This window comes from Choloepus didactylus, chromosome 8, assembly GCF_015220235.1.
Source record: "Choloepus didactylus isolate mChoDid1 chromosome 8, mChoDid1.pri, whole genome shotgun sequence".
NCBI classification, from domain to species: domain Eukaryota; kingdom Metazoa; phylum Chordata; class Mammalia; order Pilosa; family Megalonychidae; genus Choloepus; species Choloepus didactylus.
The window spans coordinates 49,250,830-49,270,722 of record NC_051314.1 but is presented as its reverse complement, the minus strand read 5'-3'; the positions used below and the strand labels follow the sequence as shown (position 1 = coordinate 49,270,722).

The following is a 19,893-nucleotide window of genomic DNA, read 5'->3' as shown; positions in this document are numbered from 1 at the left end:
TGAAAGAATGTTGAAATACTACTAACTGTAGTATATAGTTTGCAATAGGTATATATTTTTTCCTATATGCCACTCTGTTATTAGCTTCTAGTTATAGTGTCATATATTTGTTCTAGTTCATGAGAGAGATTTCTAATATTTGTACAGTTAATCACAAACATTGTCCACCACACGATTCACTGTTTTATACATTCCCATCTTTTAACCTCCAACTTTCCTTCTGGTGACATACGTGACTCTAAGCTTACCCTTTCCACCACCTTCACACACCATTCAATACTGTTAATTATTCTCATAACATGCAACCATCACATCTGTCCATTTCCAAAAGTTTAAGTTCACCCCAGTTGAACATTCTGCTCATAATAAGCAACCGGTCCTCATTCTTTAGCCTTGTTCTATATCCTGGTAACTTATATTTCATGTCTATTTGTTTACATATTATAATTAGTTCATACCGGTGAAACCCTGCAATATTTGTCATTATGTGTCTGTTTTGTTTCACTCAATATAGTTGCCTCCATGGTTTCTGCTGAGAAATCTGCACATAGTCTTATCAAGCTTCCTTGAGCATTTTTAAGATTAATTTTTAAAAGGCTTTGTTTGGTATGTCCACATTCTCATCTTCTTTGTTGGTGTTTTCTAGATTTTTATCTTCTACCTTTCGATGGACCATAATTACCTGTTTGTTCGTTTGTCTTATAATCTTTTTTTTTTTGTACACTGTACATTTTAATATTTTAAAATGCAGACACTGGGATTTATTCCCTGAGATGCCCTTTTCTTGTTACCAGATGGTGATAAGAGATTTTCTTGAGCTTCATCCCTCCAATCAGGAAGGTCTGCCCAAGGCTAATGCAGCGTGCAAGGTTTTCTCTGTCTTTTTCAGCCCCTTCCTTATCCTGGGCTCTTGCTTGTTAGTTGTTTTGGAGTTCACCTGCTTATAGGAGTTTGGTTGTCCCCTCTGTTTCCTAGGAGTCAGACCTCCCTCTCCCAGGTGAATGAAGTTGTTTGGCCTTTGTACTAGACTCTCCACCTCTATACTTTTTACACTGCTTTTGTTGTCTCAAGGTTGCTTTTACCTGGTTGAGTCATATGGTATACACATATTCAACTTCAGCAGATATTCCAGATTCCACTCTCACATTTTAAGCACCCATTGACAGTGTATGAAAACAAATTAGTCATTCCAATGAATCTACATTTTTACCAACACTCAGCATTTTTCATTTTTTTTTGTTTTTTCTTTGCTTGTTTTTTAGACATTATGATAGATATCTGCTATTTCACTAGAGTTTTAGCTATAACTCCTGATAACTTACATAGGCATCCTCTGTTGAATATTCATTGCAAATAGCAATTCCAAGCCTGTGACTGCTTTTTCACTAGCTTGCTTTTGTGATTTGATGAAAATTAAGTCCTTAATTTTTAATAAGGTTCAATTTATCAGTATTTTACTTTAGGGCTAATGCTTTTTGTGTCACGTGTATGACATTTTTGCCTATTCTGAGGTCATGAAGATATTTCTCTATGTTAACTTCTATAAAATTTATTTATTTTTACTTTGCAAATTTAGATCTACAGTCCACTTTGAATTAATGTTAGTATGGCAGGAGGTAGAGGCAAGACTTACTTTTAAAAAGTATGGATAACCAATTGACCCAGCACTGCATATTGTAAAGACCACAACAGGGTCACCGATGTCATAAATTGAGTGTTCATATAGGTGCAAGTCTGTTTCTGAACTTTCAATTCTATTCCATTGCTCTATTAATCTTATCTACCAAGTTCACCTTCTTTTACTACAGTAGCTTTATAATAATTCTTATATATGGTAATCTAAGTCTCCCAATTTTTAATTTCTTCTTCCAGATTCTCTTGGCTGTTCTTGGCCCTTTGCATTTCCATATATATTTTAATATCTGATAATTTATAATGCTCCCCACAAAAAATGATATTTTAATTAGGATTGCTTTGAATTTGCAGCTCAATTTTTAGGTTTTATTTCATTTCCCTCAAAAACCTGTTTTATGTATATAGGAGTGTCATGTATCTTTCATTTAGTAAGAGGTTTGTTTGTGCTTCTATATTTGTTAAAAGCTTATATAGTAGAAATAGTTGATTTTTCTACCTTTAATTTTTTTTCCAGGAACCTTGCATCATTTATCTTTGTCTTATTAACATATTAACTAACATATTTACTGACTCTAATGGAATATCATTAAATTACTTGGGTTTTATATATTGCCTTTATAATCCTTACGTCTTTTATTTTATTTGTTCTTCTTTTCTTATTATATTGGTTAGGCCTCCAGTACAATCTTGAACAAAAGTGATGGTAAAAAGTTTCCTTATCTTGTTCCTGATCTTAGGGGTAAGGCTCTCAATGTGTCATCATTAAGAGAGATATTTGTAGGTTTTTAGTAGATATTGTTTATCAGATTAAGTAAGTTCACTTCTCTTTCTAGTTTGCTAAGGTATTTAATATTATTGAATGCATGTTCTTGATCTATTGAGAAAATCACATAGTTTCTCTCCTTGTTCTGATAATGTGATGAACCTAAATTAATGAAAGATTCAAATATGAAGCCTAAAATTCCTGGAATAAACCATCTTGATCATGATGTGTTATCCTTTTTACATATTGCTAGATTCTGCTGGTTTGAAATTATTCTTTTGTAATGTCTTTACCAGTTATTGTCATCAAGGTTATGCTGGCTTCACAAAATAAGTAGGGAAGTAACGGTGTAAGTTTGGTGTTAATTTTCCCTTAAGTATTTCGAAGAATTCATTGACAAAGTCATCTGGTTATGAAGTTTTCTTCACAAGAATGTTTGAATTTCAGATTCAATTTTGTAAATATTAAAAATACTAATATTTTCTCTTAATTAATTTGTGTTTTCCCTAGGAATTTTTCCATTTCTAGTTTTTCAAAAATATGGGTATGTTTTTCACAATAACCTAACCATTTTAATTTCAATGATTGTAGTGATATTACTTTTTTACTTCTTACATTGGTAATTTGTGCTTTTTCTCTTTTCCTCTTAACCTTTTCATTAGTCATTTCAAAGAAACAACTTTGGTTTTGCTCATTTGCTCTACTGTGTGCTTCTTTTCTACTTCAATAACTTGTGATCTTATTTTTAATATTCTTCCCTCCATTTTCTTTTAACTTATATTCTTTTTAGAATTTTTTGAGATGCAGACATAGACACTTGATTTGTGTCCTCTCATAATAAATGCAGTCAGAACTATAATAGCTTGAGCTGCAGCCAACAGGTATTAATATCATTTTCATTATCATTAATCCAAAATATTTCCCAAGTATTTGGGAATTTCTTCTTTTATTTAAGAGTTGTTTAGAAATGCATTTTTTAATTTAAAACATTTGGGTATTTTCTAATGTTTTATCATTGACTTTTAGTTTAATTCCACTGAGGTCACAGAACATATGCTCCATAAAATCATTTTTTTTAATGTTTTGAAATTTGCTTCATGTCTCAGCATATGTTCTAATGTGATAAATAGTCCATCTGTCTTTGTAAAGATTATGTGTCCTGCATATGTTGGATGGAGTATTCTATAAATATCAATTAGGTAGAGGTTTTAATGATATTGTTCAAATCTTCTATATCTCTACTATATTTGTATCTACTTGGTCTACCAATTTGAGAATTTTAGTATCTCCCATTATGTGAAAATATTCAATTCTACTTTTAGATCTGTCCATTTTTGCTTTATATACTTAAAACACAAATATGCATACCAATTTGTTATAGTTTCACTGTTACTATTATATTTGAATTTATATCTACCATATTTGCATTTGTTTTCTATTTGACCTGTCTGTCCTTTTTTCCTCTTCCTTCATTTTCATTTTGTGAATTATTCAGATACTCTTTAATTAATTAATTAATTTTAAAAGCAGTTTGACTGCAATATATTAATATACCATAAAACCTATCCAAAGTGTACAATCAATGGCTTTTAGCATAATCACAGAGTAGTGTGTTCATCAACACAATTTTAGAACATTTTCAATACTCCAAAATAAAAGAAACCCATATTCCTTGGCAGTCACCTCTCAATCTCTCTGTCCTTCCCCAGCCCTATATAACCACTAATCTATTTCTGCCTCTATAGATTTATTTATATTACATTTTATATAAATGGAATCATATAATATGTGGTACTTTATGTTTGGTTCCTTTCCTTAAAATAAAATTTTTTAAAATTATTATTTTTTTTAAATAGAGAAGTTGTAGATTTACAGCAAAGTCATGTAAAAAATACAACTTTCCCATATACCCCACTATTGTTGACACTTTGCACTAATGTGATACTTTTATTACAATCAATGAAAGAATAATGAAATAGTACCATTAATTATAGTCCATAGTTTATATGAACCCATACCACCCTACTCTTAACACCTTGTAAAAATGTTGTACATTTGTTTTAATTCCATTCTTATACTTGTACTATTAAGCCCAGTCCATTGTACACAACAGGGTTCATTGGGCTATACAGTCCCATGTTTTATATTATAACGTTCATTCTAGAAACATACAATACCTAAAACTTCCCTTTCATCCAATTCACAAACATAAGTCAGTGCTGTTAGTTACAGTCATAATAATGTGTTACCATCACCATCATCCATTTCCAAACCTTTACAATCAACCTAAATAGAATTCCTGTACAAATTAAGCATCAGATCCCCATTCTCTACCTATAATCTATATTCTAGACTCTATCTCTATGAATTTGTTTATTATAATTAGTTCATATCAGTGAGATCATACAATATTTGTCCCATTGTATCTGGTATATTTCATTCAGCATAATGTCCTCAAGATTCATTTATGTTGTCACATGCATCAGGACTTCATTCCTTTTTTACAGTTGAATAGAATTCCATCATATATTATATACCACATTTTGTTTATCAATTCATTGGTTGATGGACACTTGGGTTGCTTCCATCTTTTGGCAATTGTGAATAATGTTGCTATGACATTAGTGTGCAAATATCTGTTTGAGTCCCTCCTTTCAATTCCTTCTGGTATATGCCTTGTAGCAGGACTGTCAGGTCATATGGTAATTCTATGCTTAGCTTCCTGACGAACTATCAGTCTTTCACAGTAACTGCACCATTTTTCAATCCCACCAGCTGAGTCTCCCTATCTCTCTGCATCCTCTCCAAAACTTATAAATTTTGTTTTGTTTTTATCATAGCCATTCTTGTGAGTGTGAAATGATATCTTTTTGTAGTTTTGATTTGCATTTCCTTAATAGTTGGTGATCTTGAGCATCTTTTCATTCATGTTATAGCCATTTGTATATCTTCTTTGGATACACATTTGGAGAAATGTCTACTCAAGATCTTGCCCATTTTTAAGTTGGGTTCTTTGTCTTTTTATTGTAGATTTGTAGTATTTCTTTATATATTCTGGATATTAAATCCTTATCAGATATATGGTTTCCAAATGTTTTCTCCCATTGGGTAAGTTGTCTTTTCACTTTTGTGACTAAATCCTTAGAGCATGAAAGTTTTTAACCTTGAGGAGGTACCATTTATCTTTCTTTTTCTTTCATTTCTTGTTCTTTGGGTGTAAAGTCTAAGAAACCATTGTCTATCCCAAGAAACTGAAGGTGCTTCCCTAAATTTTCTTCTAGGAATTTTATAGTCCTGGCTCTTATATTAAGGTTTTTGATCCATTTTGAGTTAATTTTTTGTATATGGTGTGAGATAGGGGTCCTCTTTCATTCTTTTGTATATGGGTATCCAGTTCTCCCAGCACAATTTTTAAGAGGCTAGTCTTTCCAATGGTGTGGACTTGGCAGCCTTGTCAAAAATCAACTGGCCATTTATGTGAGGGTATATTTCTGAACTCTCAAATTGATTCCATGATTGATATATCTATCCTGGTGCCAGTCCAGTATCATGCTGTTTTGATCACTGTAGCTTTGTAAAATGCTTTGAAGTCACGAAGTGTGGGTCCTCCAATGTTGTGCTTCTTTATCAAGATGTATGTGGTTATTCAAGGCCTCTTAACCTCCCATATAAATTTGATGATTGGTTTTCCATTATTGAGAAGTAGGCTGTTGGAATTTGTATTGGGATTGCATTGAATCTGTAAATCATTTTGGGTACAACTGACATCTTTTTTTAATGCATTTTTTATTGTGAACTTTAACATATGTATATAACAGTGATAACTTTCAAAGTGCGATTCAACAAGTAGCCAGAGAACAAATTTCAAAGAATGTCATAGGTCATAGTTTCACAACTTCAGCTATCTCCACTATTGTAAAACATAACATACATACAGGAAGGTGTTAACTTTCAATGTACAACTCAATAAGCAGTTATATAGGTAATTTTAAAAATTGCCATGGGTTACAGTTGACATCTTAATAATATGCAATCTTACAATCCATGAACATAGACTGTCCTTCCATTTATTTAGGTCTTCTTTGATTCCTTTTAGCAATGTTTTGTAGTTCTGTGTGTACAAATCCTTTACATCCTTGGTTAAATTTATTCCTAGATATTTGATTCTTTTTGTTGCTATTGTACATGGAATTTTTTTCTTGATTTCCTCCTCAGATTGCTCATTATTAGTATATAGAAACACTACTAATTTTTGTATCTTGTCACTTCGCTGAACTTACTAGCACTAGTAGATTTTTTATAAATTTTTTTGGATTTGTATATAGGGTCATGCCATCTACAAATAGTGAATGTTTTATTTCTTCCTTTCCAATTTTGATGCATTTTATTACTTTTTCTTGCTTAATTGCTATGTCAAGAACTTTCAGTACAATGTTGAATAACAGTCATGAGAGTGGGGATCCTTGTTTTGTATCTGATCTTAGAGGGGAAGTTTTCAGTTTTTCACCATTAAGTAGAATGTTAGCTGTGGGCTTTTAATAGATGGTCTTTATCACAATGAAAAAGTTTCCTTTTATTCCTAGTATTCTAAGTGTTTTTGTCCTGAAGAGGAGCTGAATTTTGTCATATCCCTTTTCTGCATCAATTGAGATCATCATTTTTTTTATTTCATTTTGTTAATGTGAGGTCCTATCTTAATCAATTTTCTTATGTTGAACCAACCTTGCATACCAGGGATAAACCCTACTTGACTGTGGGTATAATTCTTTTAATATGCTCCTCGATTCAGTTTGCTAGTACTTTGTTGAGGATTTCTGCATCTATAGTCATGAGAGATCCTGGTTTGTAGTTTTCTTTTCTTTTGGTATATTTACATGGCTTTGGTAAGAGGGTGGTGGTGTCAGCCCTCAATTTTTTGGAAGATTCTGAGCAGAATTGGAGTCATGTATTCTTGGAATGTTTGGTAGAATTCTCCTGTGAAGCCATCTAGTCATGGTCTTTTCTTGTTAGGAGGTTTTTGATGATTGATTAAATCTTTTTGCTTATAATCATTCTGTTGAAGTCTTCTATTTCTTGTAGAGTCAGTATGAGTTGTTCTGTGTTTCTAGGAATTGATCCATTTCATCTACGATTATCTAATTTGTTGGCATAGAGTTGTTCATAAAATCCTCCTTGAATTTTTTTTTATTTCTGTGAGGTCAGTAGTAATGTCCTCCTCACTTCTCATTTTTGATTTTATTTATTAGTGTCTTTTCCCTTTTTTCTTTATCAGTCTAGCAAAGGTTTTGTTATTTTTATTGATCTTTTCAAAGAACCAACTTTTAGTTTTGTTAATTTTCTCTATTGTTTCTTTATTCTCAATTTAGTTTTTTTCTGCTCTAATCTTTATTTCTTTCCTTATGCTTGCTTGGGGATTAGTTTGCTGTTCTTTTTCTAGTTCCTTCAAGGAGGCAGTTAGGTCTTTGATTTTGTCTCTTTTTTCTTTGTCAATGTAAGTGTTTATGGCTATAAATTTCCCTTTCAGCACTGCCTTCACTGCATCCCGTAGGTTTTGATATGTTGTGTTCCCATTTTCATTCATCTCAAGATATTTCCTAATGTTCCTTGCAATTTCTTCTTTGACCCACTGATTGTTTAAGAGAATATTATTTAATTTCCATTTATTTGTGGATTTTCCAGTTATCTGCTTATAATTATTTCCAGCTTCATTCCATTATGGTCAGAGAAAATGCTTTGTATGATTTCAATCTTTATAAATTTATTGGGATGTGTTTTGTCACTCATCATATGTTCTATCCTGGAAAACTATCCATGTAAACTTGAGAAGAACATATATCCTGCTGTTTTGGGGTGCAATGTTCTGTATATGTCTGTTAGGTCTAGTTCATTTAATATTTTATTCAAGTTCTCTGTTTCCTTATTGATCTTCTGTCTAGATATTCTATATGTTAATGAGAGTAGTGTATTGAAGTCTCCAACTATTATTGTAGAGTTATCTATTTCACCCTTCATTTTTGCCAGTGTTTGCCTCCTGTATTTGGGGGCACTGTGATTACGTGAATAACATTTATGATTGTTATTTCTTCTTGGCAGATTGCCCCTTTTATTAATATAAAGTGTCCATCTTTGTCTCTTGTAACAGCTTTTAATATTTAATGTCTATTTTGTCTGCTATTAGTATCACTACCTCAGCTCTCTTTTGGTTACTATTTGCATGGAATAATTTTTTCCATCCTTTCACTTTTGACCTGTTTGTAACTTTGGGTCTAGGGTGAGACTCTTGCACACAATATATAGTTGAATCATGCTTTTTTAAATCCATTTTGCCAACCTGAATCTTTGATTGGAGAGTTTATCCATTAACATTTAGAGTTATTACTGAAAAGGCAGTACTTATTTTGGCCATTTGGTCCTTTCATTTTTACATGTCATATCTTTTTTTTTTTTTTTTGGCCTCTCTTTTCCTTTTTTGCAACCTCCTTTTACTGTATAGTTGATCTTTTGTGATCAATGTGACTGATCCCTTTCTCATTTCTGTTTTTGTATATTTTTAAAATACTTTCTTTGTTGATACCCTGCGGTTCATATTGCACAACATACATCTATAATCTAGCAATATGAACAGATAACAATTTAGCTTCAATACCATAGACATTCTCTGCTCTCTATCAGTCTCTTTCCCCCTTTATGTTGTTTTTGTCCCACTTTACTGATTTGTACTTTGCACATCCAATATCAGAAGAAAGGCCTTTTTCTTGGTCAATTTTATTCTGATTCTTACATGAATTCAAGAGTTGAGTTTTATATTAATGATACAGTATGACTGGGTTTTGCATTTACACTTTTAGTTACCCTTTACTGTTGATCTTCATTTCTTCACACTACTCCAAGCCACACTCTCCTGTCTTTTCCTTTCAATCTGCAAAACTCCCTTTAGTAATTCTCATAGGGCAGATCTTTTGTTGACAAACTAAACTCTCCCTCATTTTTGAAGAAAAGTTTTGATGGATAAAGAATTTTTGGCTAGTAGTTTTTCTCTTTCACCCTCTTAAACATATCATACTACTGCCTTCTTGCCTCCATGCCTTCTGATGAGAAAATGACACATTCTTATTGAGGATCCTTTGTATATGACAATGGATTTTCTCTTGCTTCTTCCAGAATTCTCCCTTTATCTTTGACACTAATATTCTGATCAGTATGTGTCTCATAGCAGGTATATTAGGATTTATTGTTTGGAGTGTATTGCACTTTTTGGACATGTATATTTATGTCTTTCATAAGATATGGGAAACTTCTGGCATTATTTCCTCAAATATCTTTGCTCCTCTTTTCCCTTCTCCTTCTGGGATACCCATGGCACCTATGTTTGTGTGCTTTGTACTGTCATTCAAATCCCTGAGGCAGTGAACATTTTTTTTTTAATTTTATTTTCACTCTGTTCTTCTGACTGTATGATTTTGATCATCCTGTGTTCTAGCTTACTGATTCTTTCTCCTGCTGTCCAAATCTGCTATTGTATGCCTTTAGCTTTTTTTAAATTAGTTTAAATTTTACTGAGATATATTCACATACCATAAAATCATCCATGGTGTACAATCAACTGTTCACAGTACCATCATATAGTTATACATTTATCACCCCAATCTATTTTTGAACATTTTCCTTACATTAGAAAGAATAAGAATAAAAGATAAAAGTAAAAAGGAACACCCAAATCATCCCTCCCATCCCACCCTATTTTTCACTTAGTTTTTGTTCCCATTTTTCTACTCATCCATCCATACACTGGATAAAGGGAGTGCGATCCACAAGGTTTTCACAATTACACTGTCACCCCTTGTAAGCTACATTGTTATACAATCACCTTCAAGAGTCAAGGTTACTGGTTTGAGTTTGATAGTTTCAGATATTTACTTCTAGATATTCCAATACATTAAATCCTAAAAAAGGGTTATCTATATAGTGCGTAAGAATGTCCACCAGATTGACCTCTCAACTCCATTTGAAACTCTCAGCCAGTGAAACTTTATTTAATTTCATTTCACATCCCCCTTTTGGTCAAGATGTTCTCAATCCCACGATGCCAGGTCCAGATTCATCCCCAGGAGTCATATCCTGAGTTGCCAGGGAGATTTACACCCCTGGGAGTCAGGTCCCACATAGTGGGGAGGGCAGTGAGTTCTGCCGAGTTGGCTTAGCTACAGAGAGAAAGGGCCACATCTGAGCAACAAAAAGATACTCAGAGGGAGACTCTTGGCACAATTATAAGCAGGTTTAGCCTCTCCTTTGCATTAACGAGCTTCATAAGGGTAAGCTCCAAGACAGAGGGCTCAGCATACTAAACCATCAGTCCTCAATGTTTGTGAGAACATCACCAACAATCCAGGCGAGGAAGTCCAACACTTCTGCATTTTCCCCCAGCTCCTCAAGGGGCCCTTCTTACATATTTTTATTCTCTGCCCAAATTACTTTGGGATATGTTGCTATATCACTCTAATCTATACCAATGTACCATATCTCACTTCCTATTCAAAGTTCCAGGTAATTATGGTATGTGAACAAACTGACTGCAGAAGTTATATTGTTTAGAAAATATAGATCCTGCACCAAATAAGCATCTCTTTCCTTGGTCTCACATGGAAGTTGAAGTTTTAAAACATAGTCAGTTTCAACCTTTACCCTTTGGCCCGATTTGCCCTAGTATTAACCAGAAATGCTTCATTCATATCTTTAATTGAAGTCTGGGCTCTTTTTCAGGTTTTTTTTTTTTTTTTTTTTTTTTTAACAGTTGCCATATGTGCTAATACTGACATTCATATCTGCCTACTGCTAGCTCTGAGTTTCAGGTGTCACACAGATACCCAATGTTCCAGAGACCAATCAAGTTATACACAAAGGGATCAGCATCTCAGAATTTGGAGACAGCCATAACAATTCAGGAATAGATTTGACTGCTGTAGCAGCTTACAGTCTAGGGACCATTACAATAATCATTCCCCTGGTAGGCTGTGCTCTATGATTCAATTCTGAGTTTACACATTGTAGTTAGTCCATATTAGGCATTGTAGTGTTTGTCTTTGTTTCTGGCATACTTCATTCAAAATTCTAGTGTATTTTTAATCTCTACTATTGTGCCTTTCATTCCCTTAATTTCTTTTTATACTTTCAAATTCTTTTTTATGTTCATAAATTGTTTCTTAATACAATTTATCTCTTTATGCATATTTTCCTTCATCTTCTTGAATTGATTTAGGAGATTTGCTTGAACATCTTTGATTAGTTGTTCCAACTTCTGAGTCTCCTTTGAAATTTTAATTTGTTTCCTTGACTGAGCCTTATCTTCCTGTTTCTTAGTATGACTTTCAATTTTTTTTCTGATGTCCAGACATCTGATTCTCTTGGTGGGTTAACTCTGAAGGTCCATTTCTCTCTCTTGTCTATGGTTTTATTGTTGATTGTCTTTGAGTTAAGGCTCTTCTTTGACACATGATCCAACTTTTTCTTGACTTTAGAATAGCCTGTGTTTAACTGTTCAGATTTTCTCAGCTCTTCATCACATAAACCCTGCCTTGGATATGCAGTGCAATTTTTTAAACTGCACTTTCTGTACAATTGTTTCACCTCCAGGAGAGCGCTTCCTTTCCTGTGTTCCTTCTCTAGGAATCTTGATTTGTTCTGTTTGTTTCTGTGCTGACTTTTCTCTCCAGCTCCCATAGTTTGGTTAAATTTTCTCACTCAGTACCCAATTTTCCTTACACTTTTCAGTTCTGGGACCATCCTATCTTACAGAAGTTCAATTTATCCCCACCCACCCCCTTTCATTTCCCTCTGTGAGGCTTTCCTGCCTCTGTTTTTTTTTTCCCATTAGGATCTCACACCCCAGGGAGCCATTGGAGTCAATCCAGAAAGGTTGATCACTTCAGAATTGCCAATTTTGCCTTTAGGTGGTAACAGCCTACTGAATCTGGCTTGGCCACAGCTATATTTTTTATAGCAGTCTCCCCCACCCCCAACACCACATGCCAAGGGTCCTTTGGTATACAGATGCCACAGTGGCTCATGTTCTCCCCTGGGTCTCTGAGGACTTACATCCCTGCCTGGATATGCACAGAGTTCTAACTCGCTGCTGTGAGTCTGTCTAAAGTTTCTGTCCACATGGGAGAAACCCAGGTCTGTGCTGACTGTGTATGGCTACCAACCTGCATGAGGCTGAGTGAGCAGGGTGGGAAATGGGAATTGGCTGGTGGTCTGGGATGGACTTCTTTTACCTGAGATTTTTCTGTTTCTTTGATTCAGCATTTCTGGGGTCATTCTCCAGTCTCTACCATCCTCCAGAGTCCAAAGTAAGTGGAATTTGTCTTTATCTTCACTAAATCTCTGGGAGGATTTTTCAAGGGATGTTTATATTGCTGTGTTGATGACATCATCTCCTTTTCTCTCCCTTCTCACCTTCTTTTGGATTAATTAGATGTTTTTATTATTTCATTCTCTGCTTCTAATCACTTGTCATTTATATGCTTTATATAATTCTCCTAATAGCCACACTTAAAGCTTACTGCATGCATCCATGACTTACTAGGGTATACTGCAAATTATTACTTTCATCAGTTTCTAGATAATGCAAGGGCCTTCAAATGGTTTAATTGCATTAACTCTATTTCTTCCTTTTATGTTATAATTGGTATGTATTTTAATTCTTTGCAAAATTCAAACCCCACAAGACTTTATATTATTTTTAAATTTACCCATGAATTCCTTCAAGTCCCCTTCACTCTTTCTGCATTTTTTCCTTCTCTTTATGACCATTTTCCTTCTGCCTAAATATTTGGCCTCAATAGTTCTTTTCTCTTTTATTTTCTGGTGATGCATTGCCGCAGATTTTGTTTGTCCAAAAATACATTAATTTTTTCCACCAGTATTGATGTATATATTCAGAGCTACAGCCTTCTAGGCAAAAGGTTAGTTTCATTCAACATGTTAAGGATGTCTTTCCATATTCCTCTACCATTAGTTTAGCATTGAAGTCAGATATCTTACTGTTGCTCCTTTGAAGATAATATGCCTTTTTACTCTGACAGATTCTAAATTTTTTTATCTATGATTTTCTGCAGTTTTACTAAAAATTTATTTAGATGTCTCCTCCCTTTCTTCCTCTCCCCCCCCTCCTCCTCTTCTTCTTCTTCTTCTAGTCTTACGTGGGTCATAGAGTTTCTAGAGTCTGTGGATCATTGCTTTCCTTCAGTATTTTAAGGGCTTTTTCACCAGTGTGTTTTCAAATATTGCTTGTCTCTTACCTCTCTTTCTATTATTCCAATTACAAATAAATTAGACTCTTCCCCATGTCCAATATGTCCATATTGATCTGTGTATTCCATTTATCCTTTCATTTCATTCTATCTTTCAGTCCAGATATTTTCAATTGATCTTTTATTTCATCAAACTTCTCTTCTACCGATAAAGCAAGTATTAAGTTCATACTTTCAGTTTTTGTACTTTCTACTTCTCCAAATCAACCTTTGATCATTTTTAAAATAAATTCCAGCTACACATTACAAGTCTCCATTTTGTCATTTATTTTCTTAATGCATTAGTCACAATTGTTTTCAAGTCCATGTTTGAAAAAAATCTGCATCAGGATCACCTGTGGATATGCTTCTCTTTTCTAGATTTTTCCTCTTGGTTTCCTCATTTTGTCTCCTCATCAACATGTCTGATAATTTTTATTGAATTCCAGACCTTATGGTTGAAAAACTGTAGAGGCTTTGGATGATGTTAACTTCTTCTTCAGAGGACTTTACTTTTATTTCATAAGGCAGTTAAAATAAGGGCAGATCAACTTAATCCAATCAGGGATTGAGATACCTCTAGGCTGTTTTTCAATCTTCATAAAGCCTGGACTATTTCATTCTGCCCTTAGTCCTGGGGTGTGTTTCTTCAGACATCCCAAATGAAAGCATCTTTGGTGGTTCTGAACTCTGATTTTTGTCTCTTTATCATTTTGAGATTGCCAAAAACTCTGCTTCATTTTCTGACCCTTTGGTTTATGCTTTCTGTTCAATTTCTTGTTCCTTAGCAGTTCCATGTTCTTGGTTGGAGCATGTCTGATTCACGTTAGTCCATTTGAATCAGAAGTGGAATTTCCCAGATTAAAGTTTCATGCCTTTTTCTCTGCCAAGCCACATTGCTGGTAGATGCAGCTAGAAGCTATATGTATATCTGCCTTTCATCTCTCTACTCAGCTTTTTCCAAACAACCTCATTTCAAGATGAAAGGCCTAAGTCTTTCTTTGGGTTTAATTAATGAGGAACATGTGATGAAATGAGTCAAAATGCTCACTTACCACAGTTTTATTACAATTCCCTGCTCCATCAAAAGCAGAATAAATCTCTGCAGGTAGACAGAAGGTTCTTCATCTCCTCAGAGTTTGGCTCTTTCTTTCTCCCATAATCTTCAGCAAAGCAAGGGCTTCCTTAATTACCTTTACTACATAAGGTAAAATTTATATTCTATATGGGCAAGGGGCTCCCTGGTTCAGTCTTGAAGTGTACATTTTCCTCTGAGTTTTCTTCTGTTTATCACATAGAGGTGTTAGACCTCAGAAAAATGAATTAGAGTTATTAAGTATTTTTTGGTTGTGTTAATAAAGAGCTATTGTGTCAACTGCGTAGTCCTAATTATTGATTACACCGACAATTCCTCTTCAAAAGCTGGACAGGTATGTATGGCTGACAACAACCATTATCCATTTACTTTTACTAATTGCAGTAATTTTTTTTAAAAAATGGGATAATACTCCCCTAAAGTAACAAGAATTATTCAGCTTTTTTAGAGCTGTGTTCATGTTTTGATAGTCTAAGATATCTTATTTAGTCATCATGTTTCTGTAAATTCATGTCAATGTAAATTCCATTGTCATACCTGTAGTCAAGAGTGATCTAATGTATAAAAAAGTCTATTTATGGGGCAAAGGTAAATAAATCACTTATCCAAACTTTTTCTTCTTCAGGACAGTAACAAATATACCTATGTTTTTCATTTTGTAAATCATCTCTTTTTGTAAATCTGTTTTCCAGCAAAATTTATGCCCTGCCTTTAAAGCTTTGTAGGGATCCTCTTGTCCTAAACAACAAATGGCTAGATGAAAGTGTTGATTGTTTCCTAGCAACAAATTAAATGTTAATACATTCTTGATATTCACATGTCCTCCTCAAGTCAGAAAGCTCTTTACTAAGGTCAAGGTTAATTAACACTTCAGATAATAACAGACCCCTAGTCACAGTTGAGAGTTATTACTATAAATGTCATCAGATCAGTTATAAGAAACAGGAGTTATTTATCATCTCAATTACAGCTTATTATATGGAAATATTTGTGTATAATCAAAGTGAAATCATGGCAAATTTTTCTCAAGCCGCAATCAAATCAGCAATTGCCAAATACTAATACATCATTTGTTGTAGGGCCAAATGGGCAATTCTTCTCTTTTAGATCTATCAATCTATGAAACATGGGTGGGACCAGGCATAATAAAATCTAACTGGAAAAAAATCACTTCAAAAAGAAAACTCAAAAATAGAATCCCATGGATTAAACCTATGTGTGTGCTAAAACATCTTTTGTTAGGTCAAGCACAGACCTCCTTCTGGAGTCTATCTTTGACCCATTAGTTCTAAATTTCAATTCAACTGAACAACAATACATTGAAAGCAACCTGCAGTTTCCTGGACTCCTAAATAAAATGAAATCAAACAGCTCGATTTTGATCACAGAAAAACACTTTCTTGCTCCTAAGTAACTGATCAAATGAAGTGTTAAAAGAAAGCCATTGTGTGTCTGTCTACTCTCCAATGAACCATATATAGAAAAATATTTTTAACCAATCAGCATTACATGGATTTACACCCATTCTACTAGAACAAATGTTACTGGCCAACAACTACCAAATATAGAAGTAATCACTCACACTGTTTGTTACAATTAAAATTACAAAAATCATGGGTGAGTTTAAATAAAGGATAAAACAGGGTTAAACCTTAATATTGGGAGAGATTTGCTATCAACATATATGTTTTTCATATCTAAAGTAAGTCCCAAAGGAAGTGAAGTTGGAAAAAAGAGACTCATGCCTAACTTTGAACAATTAATGTACAAACATCTACTGAATTTGATGAAATTATTCTGCATGTCAACTCCTAGGTAACGAAAAACAGAACTATAGCAAATGAGCAGTTTATTTTTCATGTAGCTTATATTCAATATTTAACAACAAAAATCTGATATTTCCTTTCTTTAAAACAACAAAATTGGATTGATAATTTTTACCAAAAATTCCTGAGGATACTTATATCTTATACCCAACCATTTATTTTCTCCATCATCAACAACAGTGATAAAAATATGGTTAGAAGTCTCTAACAAATGAAAGATCTAAAATATTTTTCTTTTAAACCATTCTTTCTCTCATATATTAAGGTACTTCTCAACATTTAGAGGGTCAATTATTAATTATTTTATAATAAATCTATAATGTGGAGTTGATGACTATTCTGGTCATTCAAATCACTTCTGCACACTTCTAGTTGCTGCAATTTAGCAGTGCTCCTAAAATGATTCCCAGCTAAAATTATTAATGAATTAGTCTAGTTCATGAGGTTGGGGGAGATCTCTATATGGTTTCTGACTATACATTCTAAATTTTACAACTACAATACAAAAATAATTTTTCTGGGCATTGAATTAAAATTCAAATTATATAAAACAAAGATGAGTTTCCATTAAAAAAATGATATATTTCTCTGAATCATAATGAAAATGTTCCATTACATATTTGGCAAAATATCTACATAGAGACATCTTTAGTAAAAGAAAATGTATAATTAATAGGTTCAGGGGAATAAATCTCAATGAAAAAATCAAGAATATATGCCAAATAGGATATCTACCTTATGATGTGATGATTCCCTTCTCTGTGTTTTAATGAAAGAACAAATGAAGAAGACACTATTCTAGCCAAATTCACATATTAGTTAATGAATATTGGAACACACATAGCATCTTAGACTCACAAAAGTAAAGGCTAACATTTCCAGAGAAAAGACATTTGACATGAAAGAAAGATATTACCTTTTATTTCATGTTGACTTGCTTCCCGTCTTCTTTCTAGCTCTTTTCTGTCATAATTCAACCTCTTTAAGCACATAATTCCATATTGTAAACTTGTCCTATTTTTTTAAAAGAGGAAAACCCAACAAATTTACTTCATATACTTCATAGGTTAAGAATATTTTTTTAATTAAGCATAGTCAACAGTATGTACTATTTCTTGGGCAAAAGTCTAATAAATTGCATTTGTAACTAAATCTGTTAGTATCAGATGGCAATACAACTGTAACAATTCTAAGAAAATATTTCATTATGATTCTAAAGAGTAGAAAAATTATTTTCAGAATAAGAAAAGTGTGTTGATAATAATCATGGGCCATGTTTCCCGTAAGTCTTGGCCTTTCATCATGCTATTCCTAAATTATTTTCAAACTAGTCAATATTCAACCATTTTGAAAGAAACTTAGGGTCCCTATATTGGAGACAGTAATATGTAAAAACATGAGTCAGTTAAGTAATAATCTGCATCTCTAGGTGATACAGGAATATGTAAAATTAATAGGTCAGGTCTGTGCAGAAAGGACATTCTGGAAGAGCAGAGAATTGACTGACCCTTAAAGGATCACATAGCAGAGAAAGGGTTATTAAGGAAAACAGGGCATCAGGATCATAGGATTGCAGGTGAAATTTTGAATGCGTGCGGAAAGTGTTGAAAATCCATGCTGATACATAATAACTATAACATATGGAGAGGGGGCTGTATTATGGAAAGCCTTACAGTCCATGTAAGTTTGGCATATGTCCAGGTGGTGGGAAATTATTGGACACTTGTGGTGAGAAGAAGAATTGGCAATAAAACATTTTGGTTTAAGAAAGAATAATTTGGTAGTAAAATAGAAGTTGGGGAAATAGGTGGTCTTGGGGGCCAAAGAAACCAATGAAGGTGTGAATTCTGCCAAAAGAAGAGTCCAATAAAGACAACAGCAATGTGCTTGAAAAGAAAATGCATGTGAGAAAAGAGATATTTAGAAAAGAAATGAAGTGACTTGGTGATATTATATAGAGAGGTGTGGAAGGATGTGGCAGAAAAAAAATCCCTAGATTTCAAGAATATATAACATTATCATTGATTTTGTATGTAGGAATAGACATAAAATTAGAAATACAAAGTGTCCAGGATACATCTCAGTGTTGGATGCATTTCTAAATCCTGCATTTTCATAAGGACAATGTTGGGTTCTATATTTTAGAATCAAGGATAAAAGAGAAGAGTTCGTTGAGTGAGATGTTAGATTAGATAATACCATCCATCAGTGGATGGAATGTTAGAGTTGATAATACTGAAAAACATCCATCATAGATATAAAGCAACTTTAAATTAAAACAATGTTTTTTGGCTAATTTATCCAAATTTTTATTAATATGGATTACAAAAATTTGCTATAATGAGTTATATATTATTATGACAATGTTTGCCATAAGGAAAACTGGGCTGGTAGAGTCAATGGGATGCAGAATACAGTCAGGTACTAACTGCTAAGCAACAACAAAGCTAAGCAACATCAAGATGAAGCCCATGTATTTCCCAGAGCAAACAAGAAACCTGCCTTCCGAGGGTTGTTTTTTTTTTAAAGAAAAGTTGATTGTTGTAATAAGCATTTATATTCAAATAATAAAGCAGTGCTAAAGACAATCAAGTGAAGAATAAGAAAAATGGATGCAAGTTCGCTGCCAAAACTTTAAATGTGCAAAATTCTAAGGCAACCACACAAAATTTGAGGGTCCAGGCTAAAATATACAGTGACAGGGAAACTACCCTTCACAATGAGTACACTATAGGGCAAATGAGAGGGTGCAAAGTTGTTTATCCTATTGAACTGAGATAATGCACCCTGGTATCTACATCTATTTGAACTAGAAAAACACATGTTAAACAGAAAATATTCTTATACTACAGGATAATGATCTTAAAACATGTTGAAAATTGTCTAAAGTTTTCCCCTATTCAAGCTAAATGTCTTCAATTTCTTCCACTGGACTTTTGCCACTTATCTATCAATAGTCCTCTTGCAATTTAATGACCATAAGGGAAAACAATTTTTATTGTGATCATAAGGTAGGACATTTACTGCCTCTGTTGACAAACATAATCTAAATTTGTCTGGTTGAGTCATTAAGCAACATTTCACTTTTTGTGTCAACTATAAATCTCATATCTTTTTTCACATGAACTGCTACTAAGTTATGGATTCCCCACCAGGTATTTTGATAGTTTTTGTTTTTAATCAAGTTATATTTACCTACTAAATTTAATCCGTGTCAGTACCTATATTGAAACTTGGAATATTTCCATAGGCTGGAATGAAAAGCCCCAATTATAATCTCTTTAT

The 19,893-nt window shown here is 33.4% G+C and overlaps 1 protein-coding gene across 26 annotated transcripts in view; it reads right to left on the bottom strand.

Moving 5' to 3' along the window:
* Positions 1 to 19,893, bottom strand: part of PPFIA2 (PTPRF interacting protein alpha 2) — a 531,438-nt gene that overhangs the window by 18,448 nt on the left and 493,097 nt on the right. For all 26 annotated transcript variants that reach the window (XM_037848402.1, XM_037848408.1, XM_037848401.1 and 23 more), the window contains one exon: positions 17,525 to 17,622. In XM_037848402.1, coding sequence (XP_037704330.1) covers positions 17,525 to 17,622 — 98 coding nt within the window. The remainder of the gene's footprint in view (positions 1 to 17,524; positions 17,623 to 19,893) is intronic.